The 22,423-nt window shown below is 44.2% G+C and overlaps 1 protein-coding gene across 2 annotated transcripts in view; it reads left to right on the top strand.

Annotated features, from left to right (window-relative positions):
• Positions 1-22,423, top strand: part of CNTLN (centlein) — a 239,596-nt gene that overhangs the window by 65,409 nt on the left and 151,764 nt on the right. Inside the window, exons 7-8 of one of the 2 annotated variants that reach the window (XM_089489430.1) lie at positions 2,685-2,847; positions 6,641-6,754. In XM_089489430.1, the coding sequence (XP_089345556.1) occupies positions 2,685-2,847; positions 6,641-6,754 (277 nt within the window). Of the gene's footprint in view, positions 1-2,684; positions 2,848-6,559; positions 6,755-22,423 lie in introns of both variants that reach the window. The other variant, XM_089489423.1, reaches the window with a different exon arrangement.

Raw genomic sequence — 22,423 nt, 5'->3', positions numbered from 1 at the left:
CATTATTTTGCTATGTCATTATATTTAATGGGACTTGAGCATCCACAGATTTTGTTATCCACAGGGGATCTTGGAACCAAACCCCAGGGTATAACAAAGGTCTACTGTCTTTTTTTTCTTCAGGATGCATGGAAGGACTTCTTCTACAAATAGAGGCGTTTTTGTGCCTTTGCTGGTGCACGCTTTCTCTCCAGTCCAGCTCTCCACAGCCCTATATCTTCTCCTTTATCTCTGTAACCAGGGCCTGGCTTTCTCTTTTTTTAGTGTCTACCTTTCTGCCATTGTTGCACATCAACCTATGAGGTCGCCTTCCTTGAAGGTCATCTCTTCTCATGTGGTGAAGAGATTCTTCAAAGGACTTCATAATCTATACCCCCCATTACCTCTAGTAGCTCCTCCCTGGTCTTTATCTTTGGTGCTTACCCAACTTAAAACCAAAACGAGCAGAAGGTTTACAGTATAACTAACAAGAGGGGAAGGAAACACTGGATAAACTTTACTGCTAATCATAAAGAATGTACCGAAGACATATCATTACTTGCAAAATATCTATATCTGTAAGGTAAATATTGAATTCAACAGTGGTATACAAATCTTGAAACACATTCAACATGAAGCCAGCTGTAGGAAATAACTCTTTTGAATCTTTTTGAGTATAAATAATAGTCCCAACCAATAGGGGTAGAGTATCCAAAGTGTCAGCAGTAGCAATATTCTGCTGTGTCACAAAAAGTCCAATTCAAAACATGAAAGAAATTATTTGTAGTACTTGTTGTCTGGGTAGCATGAAGATAAACAGTATATTATTCAATAGTAGCAAAGTCCTTGACGGCTACCTCCGGAGTAATGTGTGGCTGTTTCGACTCACAGAAGTCTTCATCAGCATTACAACACCATTCTATGCCGGATTAGTGTCTCAATCTGTAATTCCACGCTTCTAAACCATAGTTCAGCTTGACTTAACAATTGCAAAGTTCCTGTAAAGTTCCTGGCTTACCCAACTTACCCATCCTCCCCTTCAAACTGCTAAGGCTGGTCATTATTAACTTACTTTCCTTCAAGATGGCACTTCTGGTCGCTGTCACTTTGGCAAGATGGTCCTCTTAACTTATGGCCTTCCACTCAGAGGAGTTTTACCTGGTCTTCTATAGGAACAAGGTTGTCCTCAGAATAGGCGTTTCGTTTTTAGCCAAAGTCATATCTTCTTTTCATCTTTCACAAGAAATAATTTTGCTTACGTTCTATCCACAACCATCCACTCCACCTGAGAAGAGTATGCATTCACTAAATGTTCACCGTGCTTTGCCCTTTTATACTCAGCGCACTACAGAGTTCCGTTTGACCAATAGGTTGTTTGTTTGTTATGGTGGATTCAGAAAGGGCCATCCTGTTTCTTCACAGCATTTTCCGAAATGGATTGCTCAAACTATTCTGCTGGCTTATGAAATGGTTAAGGAGCTTGCACCCATTGGTCTTCACTTACACTCGACTAGGGCTATCTCATCATCTGCTGCCTTCCTCCAAGGTGTCCCACTTCCTGACCTCTGCAGGGCCACTATGTGGTAGCAACCATCCTCGTTTATTCAACACTACAGGCTCGATTCCATATCATGTCAGGATGCCCATTCTGGTTGTGCTGTTTTATCTTCAATTCTATAGTGATCTGCTCACCTGCCACCTCTGTGCCTAATGTGTTGCTTACCTGTAACTGTAGTTCTTCGAGTGGTCATCTTTACCTCACTCATACTGGCCCTTCCGCCCTTCTTTCTGGTTCCTGTTGTCTTTACGGCGGACTCGAACTGAAGGTGGAGCTAAATTGATGAGCATGCTCAGTACATAGGAGAGGGCAGGGCTATTTGCCAATCTGCTCTGCTCTGAACTTTCCAAATAGAGTCTCAAAACCCTAATGTGGGAGGGCACAGATGACCAAAGAACTACAGTTACAGGTAAGCAAGCTGTCCATGTCTTCTGCCATTATAGGAACAGTGATAATTGGTATGCATGTAATGGACAGGGAGCACTACATGTGTTCTTGACATGCTGGTGGACATAGAGAGAGAGAATAACATTATCCAGCGTCTAGTCCTGTTTGGCTGCTGCATTTTCTTCTTTTTGCTTGTTGCCCCAGTTTCATTACAGTTGTTGTAGTTTCGGGTCTTCAGCTCTTTCATGGAAATGGTTTTGCTAGGTTGGTCTACACCAGGGGAACTTAAGGCAAATCTGATTAGTTTAAACATCTGCTTGCTAGAGCGAGGAGGAGAAGCAAGTCATAAGGAAGGATATCATCTGCCCACCACAGAAAATCACCATCTTCACTGTAGATGGTCAGTGTAGACTGCAAATGTTTTTATTTGTATTTTATTTGGAAGCAAAAGAAAGCATCTATATTATATATTTGGACAATAAGAAATTTCTTATGTATTAAAAAGAGAACATTAAGTATTGCCATAAAGATTCCGCAAATATTAAATTATCAGTAGAATTTTTTAGACATACTGAACTGAATGAAATGAACAATGGTTTCATTTATACATCATTTAAAGGTATTTTTAAGAGAAAGAAAGCAAATAAGGAAATAGGTGAGAATGAGGTTTTTCAATCAAAATAGCAAACACAACTAATTAATTGAGTAATCACTATATTTCTTTTCCTCAAGTTTCTTTTTTCTTGCTTGCTTTGCACAGGAAGGAGTTGCAGGAGCTGCAGAATCTCTACAAACAAAACACTGAACATGCAGCACAGCAGGCAGAGCTGATCCAGCAGCTTCAGGCTCTCAATATGGATACACAAAAAGTACTGAGAACTCAGGAAGATGCTCACACAGCTGAAACAATATCATATCAAAAAGTATGCGGCCCCTCATTTTCTTAAGTATATTTTATTCTATTAAAAATGATGCTTGGCAGGAATACACTTTCTACAACAATTGCAATGTGTTCATTACTTGGGGCATGTAGTAATTGCACCTTCATCAATGGTTAAGTGGTTGACGGTCCATTACATTTGTATCTCTTTTCAAGTTACTTCTGACAAACTGTATATAGGTATTAGTGATTTACATTCATTGATGTTCTGTAGAGCACTGTAGAGTTATAGAGCGCTGTAGAGTAGAGTTTACTACATATACTGGTAGTAAGGGTAGAATAAAATAATAAGGAAAAAAAGAATACAAACCTGCCAAGTGGTGTACAATCTGTACATATGTATGATTAGTACTATGTTGTTGCTGTCTGTGTCTTCAAGTCATTTCATATCACGGGCTCTTTTTGGGCAAGTTTCTTCAGAGGGGATTTGCCATTGCCATCATTTGAGGCTGAGAGAGTGTGACTTGCCTAGAGTCACCCAGTCACCGAGCTGGGATCGAACCTTGGTCTCCGGAGTCATAGTCCACTGCTCAAACCACTATATCACACTCACTCTCCACAGCTTAGTACTATGTGCAGTGTTATTTGTCCTGAATGCTTTCTTGCCAGAAGTTCAGAGTTGTTATGTTGTAACATTCAAACTTAGTATATAGTTTGAGAGCAAATAGTGTTACCTCTAACCCAATGAAACAGTCTTCCTTTATGAACTTTTCAATCAGAGTGATTAATAAATAGCTAGACAGTGAAAGGGAGCACTGTGCTTTGAAACAAAACTTCTAAACTGTAAATTTCTGAGTACTCTGATAAGGTCGTCTAGAGACCAAGAAACTCTTCTTCTCTTATTATCCTTAGTATTGATTTAAAACTCACCACCTTGAGTCTTAGGTGTGGACAAATCTATTGAGTCTCATTAAAACCAGCATGCTACAGGAGCACTTTGTATGTTTGGGACCAGTAAAATACTTGGTATACATTTTTAGAAAATAATTCTTTTTTCCAACGAGAAGAGTTATAAATACAATATAAAATAGATGTCAAGAAGTTTCCATAATCTTTCTAACATAAAATAAAAGGAAGCAATGTTGTCTAGACTCCAGCTAGATATTACTGTAGAACTGAAAGGCTATCACAGGGTTTTGCTGGTTTGAGATTATTGCAGATTTCTTCAAAGACATCTGAGAGACTAACACTTTCCTATTATACCTATGTATAGATGGCACTTTAAAAGCATTGGAAAATGTTATGTCTGATGAAACATAACTAGGCTGATATAATTCTGTCACTGTACATCTTGAATTTCCATGCAGTAGGAGGATTCCATTATACATTTTTAACAATTCAATACAGTTGGACCACTGTATCCCTAGATGTTGCATCCATAAATTCAACCATCCCCAATCTTGCATTTCTTTAAATTCCAAAAATGAAACCTTGTTTTTGCCATTTTATCCAAACCCCAACAGATATCTGGGGAACCAAACTCTAATAGATACCAAGGGCATACTGTATGTTCTAAATGCAGTATTAATGAAAATGTTTGCCTAATATCTTGAATGTTCAATTTATTTGTGCACACACACACCTGCATAGAGTAAAGAAATCCTTATTGCACAAGATTACACAAGAAGGCAAAGTTAGAACTTTCCTCTTGACATGTAAAGATTTTCTTTTGTTTTACAGGATTATTTTTGAGGGTGGGGATGAGATGTAAGAGGTGAAAGTGTTAAAATTCCCACTTCCCTGCTCACAGTACTGAAGTTGTGATGTCCAGCAACAGATACGCCGTTTGAATCTTCTAGTGATTTTCTTTCTCTGTAAGACTGCTAACCTGGGAGAAAGTCCAATAGAAATATGAGCAGACCTGTATAGAACTGTCCTGAATGTTTGTCAAAGCTGGATTATTTATTTATTTCATGTTTATATCTGTATTCAAGACAATTTACAATGTGTCTTCTTGGCGTTTTTGCTAAGATCAAATGTGGTTTAAAATACCATACCAAAGACTTGAATGCCTATGTAAACAGCCTTACTTCCCAAATAGTATGCTGGAATGTAGCATTCAGAATATGTTGGCAAGTCACATGAATTGACGTACTGGGTAAGTGGACTATCTGACCACTAACATAGGTCATTGATCTTGCTGTAAGGGACAGTATATCATAGGACATACATGCTGATAGGCTCAGTGCCATTTGGAAAAATAAAAGGTTTTTCCTCTGTGAATTTGCCTTTGGTACCTGACAAGTCCTTATCTAGTTCTTGCAGCCAGCAAACTAATGCAAGGGAGACAGTTGCTTAGGAATATAGCACTTCTCACTTGTTAGGAATGTAAAGTTGTTATCTGGTTTCAGTTGCTTGCAGCAAGGACCTTAGAAATGGTTATTCTATTGTCACTGCAGAAGCTATAGACTTCTATAGACTATAGACTATAGACTATAGAAGTTAAGGGACAATTGGTTATTTTCTATAAATACGTTGTATAAATTAATTGACAACTGTTAAAGTTCATTCATGCTTTCCCTCCTTTACAAATTAGATTTTTGAGACTATGTCCTTAAATGTTTAATAATGACATTTGAGAAAGTGCCATCAAATTAAGGGGGGATACAGACCATCACTTTGAGCTGGCCTGTGGGTGGAGTTGCAGTGTAACGCCTGCACACTCAATGCCGTGACCCCATCCCCATGACACCATTTTGGCGTGCACTATGATGGTGCCACTCTGGTGCTGCATCTACACAATGCAGCACCAAAAGGGCATCATAACGCCATGTCATAGCGCCTATGGCACCCTTTCCAGGGCGGAAAAAGAACCTGACGTTTGTGGGTTCTTTTTGCACCAGGTTGGGGGTGTGGTGTGCAGTTGCCGAATCCCCACCCAGCACTTTCAGGCGCGGCATGCAGCTACCCCTTACGGTCTGTCTGTGCAGCCTCTTAATCATGTATTTAGGACCAAACTACCCATGACAGGGTGGCCATTTATATTCTCATGTCTGCCCCATCCATCTCTAAAGCAGAGAAGGAAGTGAAGTCTAAATTCTACAACTATATGTTCATGATAGCATGTTGTAGTGGCTTAAGCATTCTTCTATAACTCTGGAGACCAGGATTAAAATATCTTCTCAGCAATGGAAACCCACTAGGTAAGGATGACTTTAAGCTAGTCATACTCTGTCAGCCTCAGAGGAAGGCAAAAGCAAAGCTCCCTCTACAAATCTTGCCAAGAAAACTCTTTGATATGTTTGTCTTATAGAAACAACTTAAGGCACACAATAACCACATGCTAATAATGGAAGACAATTTTGATAGTCATATCTTCTCTGCCTTAGGGCTCTCAGTATTTCTGTTTTCTCACAACATAACTTAAATGTTGGATGTGTTTTTTTCTGCAAGTTTGTCCAGTCATGCTAAAATACGGGGCAGGGAGGACGATTCAGGTCCTAATAATGGGAATCTAGCCCACTTTGTGTGTAAACCAGACAGAAATTTAGTTTGATTTTAAACCTTTGCTACATAGTAATATAAAATTTATTCCAGAAGGGGTCTTGAAGAATGGGATTAGCTTTTACAAGGGATGAGCTGATTTTCATCATATTGGTTCAACACTGATTCTGTTATTGGGTTTTATACTGTATGCCTGTATTGATGAATTGTACATTAGTTCATAATTAAGAAAATATTTCTATTTAAAATAGCTTTACAGTGAATTGACTGTATGTTTTGAGAAACTAAAAGCGAGTGAGACTCAGCTTCGGCAAAGTCAAATTTCTCTCCAGAATCAGCTACTTGAAAAAGAACGATGTATAAGACAGCTGGAGGAGCAACTTCAGCAGGCGCAAGGTTCTGTGCCTACACTACCCCTTGAAATTTATCCAACTCAGAAAAAAGAGGTAAGAGAATATTTAAGTTGCCAAAGTAGTATGTTAAATTCCACTGCCCAAGTTAACATGTTGGTAGGATTCACATGTGTTCATAATATAGTTGGACATCATCCAATCTGAGTTTTCTTGCAGTATCTATTAAAAATGATATAATCTGATAGTTGTTTTTGTAACTTGATTTTTTATTCTGAGTAATTACCCAGAGATTAAAGCCAGCTCAAAGATATTAGGGGGGAAGTCACTGCCTAACCCAGGAATCAGCTGGGTGGGAGGATGAGCAGAGAAAGCTCATTAGATGCTATGCAAAGTGACCAAGAGGAATTGTGACATGGTGAAGAGAGAAAGTCTGGACACAAAATTTCCTGGAGTAAAAAGTAGTTTTAGGAGTAGTTGTTTTAGGCTTTAATCCCCTTGACTTAATGAAGCTTGTCTAATTTACTTCATTGAGAGGAGGAGAAGGAGGAGGAGGTGGTAGTGGTGGTGATGATGGTTGCCTTATCCAGAAGAACTTGCCTAGGCAGATGGGCACAGCTGGTGCTGCAAAAGCCAGCTTACCTTGTGGCAAAGAGCAGCACCATTTTTCCAAGCAAGAAATGTCTGTGGATCTGGACATATAAGCAAAAATTTCACTTGGTAGCAAGGTCTACTAAAAGAAGCCGCCATCTAAGGAGACCCTTCTATTTTTATATCATCAAAGTTAAAACAAGAGGGGCAAAATACTTCTTTACCAGCTAACATACTTCCCTCCTCTAAATGAAATTTCCTGAACCTGAGAAATCTTCCATTACTTCCCTTTTAGTTATCTATTTGTCTACTCTTCCAGTGCTGTAACCAACAAATATCTGAATTAAAAGTCTGCTTTTGTTGATTTAAGTAGTATTCTGTATAAGGGATATGGAACACATGTTGTAGTTGCTGTTAACTGCCTTAACTCATGGCTACCCTTTGAATAAGATTTATCCAAGATCCCCTGCCCTCCATGCTCTCCTCAGGTCCAGCAGGCTCAGGCCTGTGGCCTCCCTAATTGAGTCCATCCATCTAGCTTGTGGTTTCCCTTTCTTTCTGCTGCTTTCTACCTTTCCTAGCATTATTGTCTTTTCTAATAATTCATGCCTTCTTGTGATATGGCCAAAATATGAAAGCTTCAGCTTAGTCATCTTGGCTTCTAGAGAGAGTTCAGACTTGATCTGTTCAAGAACCCTTTTTGTCTTCTTGGCTGTCCATGGTATCCTTGACACTCTTCCCCAGCACCACATTTCAAAAGAGTTTATTTTCTCTTTGTTGGTTTTCTTCACTGTCCAACTCTCACATCTGTACATAGTGATGTGGAATAAGATAGCTTGTACTATCCTCACTTGAATGACAGTTTTACCTTTGCTCTTTAGAGTCTTACCCAGTTCTTTCTTAGCTGCCCTTTCCAATCCTAGTCTTCTTCTGCAATCTCCATTCTGATCAGTTTCATCAAATGTATGGGAACTCTTTGACTTTCAGTTTACTTGTTTTCTAGGATGAATTCTTGTAGCTATTCTATGGTCATTATTTTTATTTTTTTAATGTTCATCATCAAGCCTACATTGGCACTTTCCTCCTTGACCCTCTTCAATTCAATTCAGTTGTTCCAGGTTTTTGTTGGTTTTTGCTAGTTTTATTATATTGTCTGCATATCTTAGATTGTTAATGTTCCTGTCACTGATCTTCGGTCTGTCTGCTTCTCAACCTGCTTTGCATACAATATTTTCTACATACAGGCTGAATAAATAGGGTGATAGAATTCTGACTCCTTTCCGTATTAAGTACCAATCTGTTTCTCCTTATTCAGTTCTGACAGCAGCCACTTGTCCTGAATAGAAGTTCCAAATTAAATAATTAAATACAGGGCACCCTTCCCTTACATGGTGATCCGTTTCGACCCCCCTACGTAAGGGAAATTCCGCAGATGCTGAAGCCCCATTTTAAACAATGGGGCTCGTACACGCAGCGTGGCATGGTACACATGCCGTGTGTGCGCGCGCCATTGCCTTTTATAGTGAGTGGCTTTCAGCATAAGCAGAAAGCTGCATAAAGCGTGCCCCTGTATGATGCGGGCACACTGTATAGTGGCATTCCCATTTCTTTGAAAATGTTCCATAATTTTTCATGATCTATGCCGGGGATGGTGAACCTCTAGGCTCTGGCAAACTACCATTTCCATCCTGTTAGTTTCTCATCACCACCAACCAAGCTGAAGGAAGTTTTAGCCAGGCCCATGAGGTTGTAGCTCTTTCCCTTATGTTACATGCAACCTCAGCATAAGGGGAAGCCCTACAACCAAGCCCTCATGGGCCTGGCTAAAACTTCCTTCAGCTTGGCTTGTGGTAAGGCATGGCGGGAATGGTTGTTTGTCAGAGCCTCGAGGCCTGTAGGTTCCCCACCCCTGGCATAGACCGTGAAAAATTATGGAACACTGAAAGAAATGGGAGTGCCATTATATTTAATTATTTAATTTGGAACCTATATTCAGGACAAGTGGCTGCTGTTGTTTGTTAGAACCTGGAGGGCTGTAGGTTCCTTACCCCTGGTCTATGCAGTCAACTGATTTATTGTAGTCCAGGGGTAGGCAGCCTGCGGCCCGCGGGCTGGATGTGGCCCAGCGAGGCCTTGGGACCAGCCCCAGCCCCGTCCTGCCGCCGATTGCCGCCGGGGCCTTTGGGGGGCAATTGTCTATAGAAGCCTCAGAAACATGCATTTATATTAACATTTTTAAAAAATCTGCAAATTTTTTCACGTGTCCTCCATTTTTTTAAAAAAGTGTCTTCCATTTGAAAATTTTGTCCTACATTTGTCCTGGTTTATTTATATATTTATGTTTTTTTAAAAAAAATATTTAATTATTTATTTTTTGGCTTCAGCCCCCCAGTTGTCTGAGGGACAGCAACCCGGCCCCCGGCTCAAAAAGGTTGCTTCTTCTTCGTGGTCTCTGCGAATCATACAAATGGGTTTTACTGCGCCTGCGCAGTGCTGCTCGGAACCTACTGGAATCACTAGGCAAAGTTTACTTTGCAACATATAGAAACTTTTTGGCGGTAACTCCGCCCACCCGTTATAAGGCCCCTGCCTTCCCGCTCTTTCTCCAGTTCCTTTTTTCCGCCACGCCAGCTGCTTGAAGGAACTTCGCTCGCTTCTCTAGCTCTTTGGAATCACTTAGACCTCGGACCGTTTTTGACTACTCTTTGTCTCCTGCCCCTGGTAACTTCGGACTTTCGGACTGTTGACCTCGCTTTGAATTCTCCTCTGGTTTTGACGACTTCGGAAATGCCTGCACCTTTCAAGAAGTGCGACGTTTGCGGGGGCAAGGTGCCCGTCCAGGACCCGCACTCCTCCTGCCTGTTGTGTCTCAGCAAGGACCATGATGCCAAGGCTTGCCCGCTTTGCAAGTCCCTCTCGGCGCAAGCCCGGAAAAACCGTGAGTCCCGGCTCACTTTGGCCATCGCCCTGGGCAAGGTACAGGAGGGAGGTCCCCGCTCGTCATCCGTTCCGCCTTCCGCGCCGCCCGCTTCATCCTCCAGGGCCAGCGTGTCCAGTGTGACATCTATCAGGGCCAGTGTGTCCAGCGTGGTGTCTGTCCCGGCCGGGACAGTGGCTCCCACCACCTCTGATGTGGCCCGTGGCTCGAAACTGCCCAGCGCCACCGATGAACACTCCAAGCGCCCCCATAAGTCATCGGGGACTGAGGGTCTCGAGCCGAAACCGAAATCCGGGAGGAAACAGGACGGCTCACATGCGAGGGAACGGACTGAGGCGGAGGTCTGGCTCGCTTCGCCTTCATCCTCGAAGGTATCCAAGGCATCCCGACATGTCTCCAAGCCGAGGGAGCCGGCTTCGTCTTCGGGAGCGACGGCCGACAGGGCTAGGTCTCCAAAGCCCTCCTCGTCGGGAGCCGCCACTGTCCTCCTGGACCTTCCGGAAAACCCCTTCTTCCCACCGGAAGAGACCCCGAGATCGGGAAAGAAGAGGCACCACAAGGAGGCTGACCGGTATCCTGTGCCCAAAAAGCCCAAGCGGCCGAAGGAGCATGCTGGGTTGGACTTGCCCTCCGAGCCTAGAGACAAGAAGCGCTCCTCCTCGAAGAAGGCCCACGCCCCTGCAGTTTTTCCCGGTCCGGAACCCACTCCTGAGGTACAACCGGTCCCGGTTCCGGACACGCCAGCTCAACCCACCATGGACTTCGTCCACGAGGTGGAAGGCGCCGCCCCCTCCTCCCCTCCTGGGGAACTGCCCCCGCTGTTCCCCCCCTCGGAGGATGAGGAAGACGGAGACGAGGTCCGTAGTCATGAAGCCCCGGACCTGTTCTTCGACTCCGAGACGGGCCGGTACTTTATGTCCGTCCCGAGGGATGTGGCCTTCAAGGAGTTCACCAGGCTCAACCCTCGCCCTGCTGATCCGCGGGAGGGCACGTCTGCCCGGTCGATCCCGAGCATCTCGGTTATGGAGAAGCCTCCACCGTCACCCCGCCGGCGCTCTCAGTCCTCGGCAGGCCCCATCCCGGTTCGTCCGAGATCCCAGGTCAGGGTTCCGGACATACCTCTCACCTCTGACACGGACTCTGAGGACGAGCCTCTGCCCCCATCCGACGTCCCCTCGGACGACGACGACCTCTCCGCGTCTGCTTCCCCGCAGAGGATGCACCACCCAGAACCATCTTCCCCTTTGGATGACGTGCGCTCTTTCAGTGAGCACGTCGTGAAGATGGTCAGGGCTCTTGACATTGAGGTCTCCTTCCCGGAGGATGATGCCCGCGACCCGGTGGAGCGTCGAGTGCACGGACGGGTGCCCACACCACCTTGCATTCCCCTGCTTCCTTCCTTGAAGACCATACTCCGGAGGTCCTGGGACTCCCCGGCCTCCCTGTCCGGCTCCTCCCGCAAGGTTGAATCCCTCTACAGGGTCGCCCCTGCAAGCTGCACCTGGTTGGCCGACCACCCCAAGCCGAACTCGGCACTTGTGGAAGGAGCCCAGCATAGCTTCGTCCCAAAGCAGGCGACCTCCCCCGTCGACCGGGAGGCTAAAAAAGTTGTTGGCCTGGCCAAGAAGGCCTACTCGGCAGCGGCCCTTGCGGTGAAGGCCATCAACTATAACGCCTGCATGGGGGCCTACATACAGACTCTTATGGAGCGGATCTCCCCCCTCATACCGGACATCCCGGACGACATCCAGAGACAGCTGGTCGAGGTCAGGGACGAGGCCCACTCCATTGGGAGTTGGCTCATCACCGCCTCCAGGAATATGGCTGACTGTGCGGGAAGGGCCATGTCGGCTTCGATGGCACTCCGACGACACGCCTGGTTGAGGGCCTCGGACCTTAACCCTAGCGTCAAGGTGGCCATCGAGGACATGCCGCTCGACGGGACCGGACTTTTCCATGCCGAAACCGACGACCGCCTGAACAGGAAGTTCAGGATGAAGGCGGCGGCGAAGAAGCATGGGATGTCCTCCGCATCCGTTTCGCCATTCCGGAAGCGGCAGCGCCCGTGGCAGCCACAAGGTCAGTCACAGGGAACCTTCTCCCAGGATTGGCAGTCTCAACAGCAGGGCTCCCAGAGACGTCGCTACCCCTCACAGTCTTCCTCCTCCTCTGGCCGTCGCAACTTCCCGCCTCGGTACCGTAAATCCCGCCGGCAGGACAGCGACCAGGGGAAGAAGAAAACCTGAAGGGACGCAGCGCGCTTCGTCTCCCCTCCACACCTCTTTTTTTGGACATTTTGAGGCCATTTGTTAACACCTGGGCCTCGATAACATCGGACTCGTGGGTTCTCAACATCGTCCGTAGGGGATATGCCCTCGAGTTCCAAGAGCTCCCTCCAACCGGAGCCTTCATGTCCACCCTCCCCTCGGACACCCTTCTCGACGAAGTGCGCACCTTGCTTGAAAAGGGGGCAATCTCCCCTTTGCCGCCCGAGCAACGTTCTAGGGCCTTTTTCTCCAGGTACTTCACGGTACCGAAGGCCGACGGGGGCATCAGGCCCATCCTGGACTTGAGACAATTGAATTTGTTCCTTGAATACCGTCGCTTCCGAATGGTAACCTTGGCTTCCATTCTGCCTTTGCTTCATCAGGGCCTGTGGTTCGCGACCGTCGACCTGAAGGACGCCTACTTCCGCATTGGGATCCGGGAGTCCCACCGAAGATTCCTTGCCTTCGCCGTCGGCTCCACCTCGTACCACTACAACGTGCTCCCTTTCGGTTTGGCCACGGCACCGAGAGTCTTCACGAAGTGCTTGGCACCGGTGGTGGCATGCCTTCATCAGAAGGGCTTCATGGTCTTCCCATATCTGAATGACTGGCTGTTTGCCGCCGAATCCCAACAGGAACTGCAGGAGGCAGTCTCATTCGCCTTGCACCTCTTGGACTCCCTTGGTCTGGTCATCAACCGGGAAAAGTCTCACTTCACACCGACCAGGCAGGTCAAGTTCATCGGGGCCATCCTTGACTCCGAAAGATGCTCCGCCTTTCTCCCTCCAGACCGTTTCCAGGCCTTGACGACATCGCTCAGGCCTTGCATCTCCCACAGAAGGGTAAGGGCCAGAGATGTTCAAGTCGCCCTGGGCCACATGGCATCAACAACGTTTGTCACACCTTGGTCAAGACTTCGCCTTCGACCTCTGCAGTCCTGGTTCCTCTTGGTCTTTTCCCCGATGGAGGACCCCCCGTCCAAGTGGCTCACGGTACCGAGACCTGTAGCTGCTTCCCTAAGATGGTGGTTGGACTGCCGCAATGTGTGCACCGGGATGCCTTTCCATCAGCCCCAGTCGCAACTGACTCTCACAATCGACGCATCCCTGGAAGGATGGGGCTCCCACCTGCTCGACTTGGTCATCAAGGACAGGTGGTCCGCCCAGGACAAACTCCCCCACATCAACGCTCTGGAGATGCTGGCAGTGGAAAAGGCACTGAGGGCTTTCGAGTTCGCTGTCGCAGGCAAGGTGGTCCTCCTGAGGACAGACAACACCACAGTGATGTATTACATCAACAAGCAAGGAGGCACCAGATCCAGGACCCTGCTCGACCTCACTCCTGGGACTGGTGCATCCAGAGACAGGTCCTCCTCCAGGCGATTCATCTCCCCGGAGAGGACGAGTTGGCGGATCGCCTCAGCAGATCTCCGTCAGTGTGCCACGAGTGGAGGCTCCATCCCGAGACGGTCAGCGACCTCTTCGACCGGTGGGGAACTCCCCGGATCGACCTCTTCACGACCAGATGGAACAGCCACTGTCCCCAGTTCTGCTCCAGGAAGCGAATGGACGGATCCCTCGGAGACGCCTTCGCCTTCCTTTGGACGGGAGAGCTCCTCTACGCCTTCCCTCCGTTCCCTCTCATCATCAGGGTGGTGTCCAAGATGACAACGGACCGTTCGCATGCGATCCTGATCACCCCGTGGTGGCCGAGACAGCCCTGGTTCGCATCCCTTCTCCACCTCTCCAGGAGATGCTTTCTCCGCCTCGACCCTCGCCCGGACCTGCTGTCGATCCAGGACGGACGGATTCTCCACCCGGACATCGAGAGCCTACCGCTGGTGGCCTGGAGGATACAGCCCTGACTGCCCTACCGGAGGCTGTGAGGACGGTGATCCTGGCTGCGAGGAAACCTTCCACCCAGTGGTCTTATGCCCTGAAATGGAGGAGGTTTAGCCTCTTCCTTGATCAAAAAGGCTTGTCTCCTGTTCAGGTGTCCACTCCAGTGGTGCTGGAATTTTTGATGGCTTTTGGATGAGGGGCTGTGCTTCACATCCATCAAGTGCTATTTGTCTGCCATTTGTGCCAAGTACCAATTCGGGGGGAGGGCTTCCTTTTTCAAGGACCCCTTGGTGAAGGGGTTCCTTAAGGGATGTTCCAACCTGTATCCTCCTGTGTCGGTACCGGCGCCGGCTTGGAGCCTGGAGGCAGTATTGTCCGCCCTCCAATCCAAGCCCTTTGAACCGATGGCCACAGCGGACTTGAGACTATTGACTTGGAAAATCGCTTTTCTTGTGGACATCACCTCCGCCCGCCGTGCGGGCGAACTCTGTGCCTTACGAAGGGACCAACCCTTCCTGAGATTTCACAAGGACAAGGTGGTCCTCCGGACAGACATTACTTTCTTGCCTAAGGTGGTGACTGCCTTCCATATGTGCCAGGACATTGTGTTGCCTACTCTCGCATCCAACCCGACTTCGGATGCGGAGCGAAGCCTGCACTCTCTCGATGTCAGGAGAGCTCTGGCTTTCTATTTGGACAGAACTGCTGCCTCTAGCCGCTCCGAGAGACTTTTCCAATGCTACTCGGAGCCGAAGAAAGGGTTGCCGGTGTCTGCGCAGAGGTTTTCCAAATGGGTGGCCGGTACCATCCACCTCTGCTATGAACTCTTGGGCAAACCTCTCCCTGGCAGGGTTCGGTCCCACTCCACGAGGGCAATGTCAACATCCTCTGCATTCCTGTCGGGGATTCCCTTGGAGGATGTCTGCAAGGCTGCTGTCTGGTCCCAACCTCTGACTTTTATTAAGCATTACAGGTTGGACACCAGAGCCATCCGAGACGCAGCTTTCGGGAGGGCTGTGTTGGTTTCAGGGTTGCACTGATTGCACTACTGATGCTTCTGTTTCAGCATTTATGTACATAATGCCACTGTTTTTACATTCTGTTGAATGTTGTTTTGCACAATTTCATTGGGACTGGTCTTGCACGACCTTGTGTCCCCTTCTCAGTTTTAGCAATGTTGCTGCTATATATTGATTTGTGCATGAGCAAAAAGACTGACTCCTTTTAGGGTTCAAGGTGTTTATTGTTACAATAAATATACCTTTGGTTTACCATAGCTTTGGTCTCAGGACACTCCCTCCGCCGCTACCTTAGCTTGTCATTCTAAACCCATTTGTATGATTCGCAGAGACCACGAAGAAGAAGGACAGGTTGCTTACCTGTAACAGTATTTCTTCGAGTGGTCATCTGCGAATACATACAAATCCTACCCGTCCATCCCCTCAGTGTCCTGCTCTTATTGGCTCTTCCATCGCCTGCTTGGCGGAAAAATTGCGGAACTGGGGAAAGAGCGGGAAGGCAGGGGCTTTATAACGGGTGGGCGGAGTTACCGCCAAAAAGTTTCTATATGTTGCAAAGTAAACTTTGCCCAGTGATTCCAGTAGGTTCCGAGCAGCACTGCACAGGCGCAGTAAAACCCATTTGTATGTATTCGCAGATGACCACTCGAAGAAATACTGTTACAGGTAAGCAACCTGTACTTACCCCTGTTGTAGTCAATGAAAAACAAGCAGATTTTATTTTTAAATTCCGTAGTGTGCTCTATTATCCATTGTATGTTTTCAGTGTGACCCCCCAATGCCTCTTTCTTTTTAGCTTGCACCTCTGAGCTTTCGCTTTCTATATGTGGTAGGAGTTTTTGCTGCACAATTTTGAGCATAATTTTGCTTGTGTGGGAAATTAGTGCACTGGTCCTGTAGTTACTTCATTCTTTTGTGTCTCCTTTTTTTTGTACAGGAAAATACAGCAAACCCCCCCCCCCACACACACACATAAGGCAAAAAGTGTGTATGTTCAAGCTCCATTGGATATAATGGGGCTTGTGTTTGTGGCACAGCCGTGTGCACACACCATGGGTGCGCGTGCCATTCTCCTTTTTGGCAAGCGGCTTCAGCATAAGCTGAAAGCCGGCTATAATGAGCCTGCATATGGCACGGGCTCACTGTATATTGATCTGTCCCAGTCTATGGGCCACTGTTTTGTTTTGCAAATTTGTTGGCAGATTTTATGTAGAACTGAACTTGATTCTGTGGATTGTAGCAGTTCCATTGATTGCACAGAACTCTGTTTACTTTCCCACTGTAGTGGTACCTATTTATCTACTTGCATTTGCATGCTTTTGAACTGCTAGGTTGCCAGAAGCTGGGACTAGTGTGCGACCATAGGGGATGATGCTCATCTCCATTACTAAGCTGAAGAGCCAGGGTTGTCAGAGACTACTCTGTGATCATATAGCCAGCATGATTGCACAGCATGCTGTTTACCTTCCCACTGGAGTGGTACCTATTTATTTACTTGCATTTGCATGCTTTCAAACTGCTAGGTTGGTAGTAGCTGGGACTACTGATAGGAGCTCACCCCATCATGCGGCACCTGGGTCTCAAATTGCCAACCTGCCAATCTTGCAATCAACAGAGTCAGCGTCTTAACCACATGAGACAAACATGATGTTTGGATGGACGACAAATCTTAAGCATGCTTCAGTCAAATCCTGGGCAAGAAAAATTAGTACTATATAGGTCAGACATTTGTTTCTTAGTTAAAGGTGAATATCTGATGATGTATTGCAATGCTGGGTGCTATTCTATTTGTCTGTTATTTCTATGATGGTTAAATAATAATATAATACATTTGATGCATAGATAATTCTGTCCCCCACTATTCTTCCATCCTCACTGTCTAAAGTTCTTGCCATTTCATCAGCATAGTTTTGCTCATAGGATGGGAATGGTGGCAGCAGAGTGTAGGCAGATGTGTTATTCTGTCTGAAATGGTCATAAAATATTGGCATAGTACATGTGTTCCTGTTAATTTTAAGACCAATTTTAATTTTTTTAAAAAATACTAATTAAATTAATTATTTAAAAAATCCATATACTTAATTGACTGAGATTGATTAGTCCTGTTTTTCTTATTCTTATGTGTTTATTCTTCTTATTAAACTGCTCCCTTTGGAGAAGGAAGGCAAAAGAGTGAATTTTATTCATATATATATATTTCCCTTAAAAATGCAAAGAATGAGACACATTTTAGTGCTTAGGATAATATTAAGCAAGCAACATTGTTTGTCTTATGACATATGAGCTTCCATTGTAGCACACATGTTTATGTGAAAGAGCTGTCAGTTTCAATAATTCCATCCAAATCCCTAATCAATATTTTTTTTAAGTGTGCTTAATATTTAGGTACTATTAAGGAAACTAATGGTAAATAAGTCCAGGAGTTCCTGTTAGTGCTGGGGTACAACTGTGTCCACGTGCAGAAGACTGCCAGTCAGGAAAGAAACACCACTGCTGAGTCTGGAAGTAGTTCACAACTGAGGTTCTTCCAAAGAGGCTTTTAATCTTAGTTGTAGCTAATGTTTACATTCACGATACAGCAATATTTACACAAACCAGCATAATGCTGTGTCATCAACCGACATCCATACCACACATTGTGTACTGGAGCATTCATCCTTATATACACAAACACAGCTAGGATTCTGATCCAACCTCCTGCCAGTGTTTCATCAGCTTCCTATCATTCAGCCATGGTGACAGTGCAGTTTGGAACTGCTATGACTCATCTCCATGCTCAAGTTGCATCATCTTTCTCTGAGTCAGCATTTCCTCTTTAACCAGTTGCATGCACCTGAGATATACAGCCCAGGGCAAAAATATACTGTCAGTTCTTAGGTGCAGAAAATAAAGTACTGTGGGGACTCCCTTCTCCTTCTGTGTCATGTCTTTTTAGATTGTAAGCCCAAGGGCAGGGAACCGTCTAACTAAAAAGATTGCATGTACAGCGCTGTGTAAATTTACAGCGCTTCATAAATAAAGGATAATAATAATAATAATAATAATAATAATAATAATAATAATAGTGTGCTCCTCTCAATATTATTACTGAGAAAAGGCATGCATGGATCTTTGGCACTGGGAGAATGCTGGTAGTGTTACTAGAGAATTGGAAAATTGTGAATGTTTGCGGTGAAGGAAGGTTGCGAAGTAAGAACACTTGGAGAGAATAATTTTACAAACCTAACTTTTATTCAGCACAAGTCTACAATCTTAAGATATCTGAATGGGCTATGTGCTTTAAAATTAACTGCCTACCTGTCAAGGAAGTATGTGATTTATTCTGTACAATTAACCCTTGATTTCTCAGGGAAATATGCTTTTTCTGAAGGACAGAGTGATTGAGCTGAAAAGTTAGTAATTTACCAAGACAAAATCTTCATCACAATTTAGATTGAACTCATTTTGACATACTTTTAATGATACAGAAGATAGCGCTTCGGTAGGATAGTGAACAAGAAGAGTGCTAAATGACTTTTCTTTTTGAAAACACTGTAAACTAGTGCAGTAGACATATAAGATGTTTGTAGATTATGCACTGTATTCCTTCAAAGCCCTTTCATACATTACATGGCAGCCTAATCCCATCCAAAAGTGTATTGCAAGTATAAATGCAATTTCAAATGTTTATGTATCTAGAGAGTCACTGGATTTGCATCAGAAAGCTGCATCATACCTCCTGAATATTTGTCAATGAAAAGTTGATAAGATCCAGAATAAATTAGCTGAATTTAGTTTCCATTGGAATCAACGGAATAGTTAGCCATGACTCAAATTCCATTGATAGCACTATTAATTAAGTACAGCTAATTTACTTTTGATCCAGCACATTGTTCCTAAAAATACTGTGTTGTAGCAAAGTACAACAGGATATTAGTTGGTTTATTTAATTCAGGATTGAATCATGCTATCCTTCAGATAGTGGGCAAAACAGATTGGCAACTTGGAGTAGGCTCAGGCCATTCCAGCCCTGATTGGCCCCCGATCAGCTGGGAATTGTGGCAACTGGCTGAAGCATTTCTGAAGCCAGCTGCTGCTGCAGTCCTAAACGGACTGCTGGCAAAGAATGGCTTATTGCCACTCCTTTTCTGTCTGGCCTTTGGCTCACTTAGGTGGTCTCAGAGTGGCTTCGGGCTGCCCTAGTTATCCGCTGGGGTTTGGTTCCAGGATCCCCCATAGATAACAAAATCCATGGATGCTCAAGTCGCATTCAATACAACGGCATAGAAAAAAAATGGCAAAATCAAAGTTTCCTTTTTGGAATTTATACATTTTAAAAGTATTTTCAAGCCTGAATGCTTGAATCTGTGGATAAAAAATGTGTGGATAAGGAGGGCTGACTGTACTTTTGTAGTATTATTGTTGTATGCCTCAAAATCATTTTTTACTTATAGCGACCTTAAAGTGAACCTGACATAGGATTTTTTTTTTTGTCACTTCAGAGTGGATTTGCCATTTTCATAGTCTGAGGCTGAAAGAGTGTGGCTTGCCCAAGATCACCCAGTGGAAGTTTTATACTAAAACCACTACACCATGCTGGCTCTCTTATTTTGTAGAATCAATATGCTAAATGAAATCTCCCTCCCTCCCTATCTGTCTTGTGCTTTTATTGCCACAGGCCAGAGAGTAGAGGTCCTAATAATACAGGTTGAGTACCCCTTATCTGAAAATTCAAAATCCAAAATCCTCCAAATACAAAACCTTTTGAGTGCTGATATGCCATCACACATTCAATGATTCTGTGTACACAAACTGTGCTTCATGCACAAATTAATTAAAAAACTGTTTAAAATTACCTTCAGGCTATACATATAAGGTGTAATGAAACATAATTGAATTTTGAGTTCAGATTAGGTTCCTGTCACTAAGATACCACATTATATGCAGATATTCCACAATAAAAATAAAATAAAATAATCCAAAATCCAAAACACTTCTGGTCACTTTTGGATAATTGTATTCAACCTGTACAATATATATATATATATATATATATATATATATATATATATATATAGAGAGAGAGAGAGAGAGAGAGAGAGAGAGAGAGTTTGGACTCTACTGATGCTTCTAAATTAATATCAGCAGAAGGACCTTACCAGCAATAAATGCTTCTTGGTTTGGTCTTAAAAATATATTGACTTATATTTAGTATAATATGAGGGTGATAAAGGTACAGCCTGAAGACCATATGCAGTCCTCTGAACCTTTTTGTGGCCCCCACAAGTCTGCAGGGCCCCCACAACAAATAAGGTTCCAAAAGGCCACTATAAAAATAAGTGAGCAAACTGCTCCTCCAGTAAAGTTAGCCATTGGTCTTGTTTCTTAAGTCTTTCAAATCATCTTGTTTTTCTCCTCGTAGAAATGTTTCTGTCCACCTCCTCCAAATCTTGCCCTGCTCCACTTCCTGAATTTTGTGTGATGGCATAGTGATGCCAAGAGTGCATCTTCAGAAATCTAGTCTCCGTTTCATTAACTCTCCCTCCACATATACATATAGGGGAAAAGAAGTGGGAAGAAATGGGGGTGGGGGGAGTAGGATTTTCCTGCTCTTTGATCCTTTCTATCTCCCTCTCTCCTTCTCTCTGTCTCTGGATTCATTTTGACCAGAAGTCTCTATCACTGCTTCAACCTCCTTTTGTAGTCCTGTCTCTTTTGGTAGTGTCATAATCTTCAATCTCATATCCAACTGGAAAAAAATAAGAAATTGAAGCCTATGGAGTACACACACACCCATCTCCTTTTGTATTCATAGTAACACAGTCCCCTTTTCAGGGGTCATGCAGACTTGCAGCCTGAGGCCGCTCCAGACTGGTCACTCCCCGATCAGCATGGTGACTGCTCTGCCTGGTCCTGATCTGGGCTGCTGCCACCACATTCCTAAACGGGACGCTGGCAAAGAGCGGACTTTCCCCGCTCCTTATTGTGTTGGCTTTTCTCATCTGGGTGCGCACTTTGTGTGACTTCCAGATACTCTGGGGGCATGCCTTATCTGCATGTTCACCCCAAGTGACCAGAAGCCATTCTTTCCTGCCCATCTGTTGCAGGCCTCAGTCACACTTCAGTCCCCTACACTGAAATGGGAAAATAAGTGGACACTGAAAGAACAAATACCATTTATGAAAGCATAAATTTTAAGTTTTATTAAGGAAACTTGTCTATTGAATTTTTTTTTGTCAGCACAGGAGGACCAATACAATCCTGAAATACTCAAGTCAGTTGAACTTCGTGACTTGTCAGCTCCTGCATTTTGTGGTGGAGGACTCTTACTTTACCAAAGCAACAAAAACTGTTGAATATCAGCTGCTTTTAAGAGCCACCAGATCCTTATTTGCCTTCCATCTGCAGCCCATAGTAGTTGAATGAGATGCAACGGCTATTAACAATTTTTTAAAGAGAAAAAAATAATAATTTTAAGATGTAATATAACTAATATAAAATTGGTATTGATTTGATTGTACTTCATTAAATTAAGAAATTAAATTCAGTTGCGATTCAATAAGAACATTTTGTTTATCAATTAATATAGAATTGTTATAAGGAAGCTATGATTAATTAATTAATTAATTAATTAGTAAATTGAAATCTTTATTAATGCTTAAGCCAAAGGCCATTCGCATGATAAAATATAAAACCAATAACAGCAATTCAGAATTATAAAATATTCCATCAGATAACATCCAGATTTAATACATAATATACTTCCAGTCAATTAAATAAGACAGCGTTAAAAAAAACAAAGACAAAGAAAATTAGTGTGGCCTAGTGGTTTGTGCATTGAACTACTTCTCTGGAGACTAGGGTTCAAATCCCCATTTGGCCATGGTTTGAGCAAATCACGCTCCATCAGCCTTTGAGGCAAACCTTCTCTGAACAATTTTTGCCAAGAAAACACTGTGATAGGTTCACCTTGAGGTCACCATAAATTATAAATGACTTGAAGGAGCACAACAAAAACATCAACAAATAATTGAATCAATCAATTAATTAATATCCATTTATTTTATTAAATTAAAATGTAAAAATTGCTTTTTTAAAATGAAAAGTCATGAACCTCATGGATTTCTAAA

Source organism: Sceloporus occidentalis, unplaced genomic scaffold, assembly GCF_023333645.1.
Source record: "Sceloporus occidentalis isolate IW3139 unplaced genomic scaffold, rSceOcc1.0.p SCAF_1, whole genome shotgun sequence".
Taxonomy (NCBI): Eukaryota; Metazoa; Chordata; class Lepidosauria; order Squamata; family Phrynosomatidae; genus Sceloporus; species Sceloporus occidentalis.
Note: the sequence above shows the minus strand (reverse complement) of the source record. Positions and strands in the feature narration are given on the sequence as shown.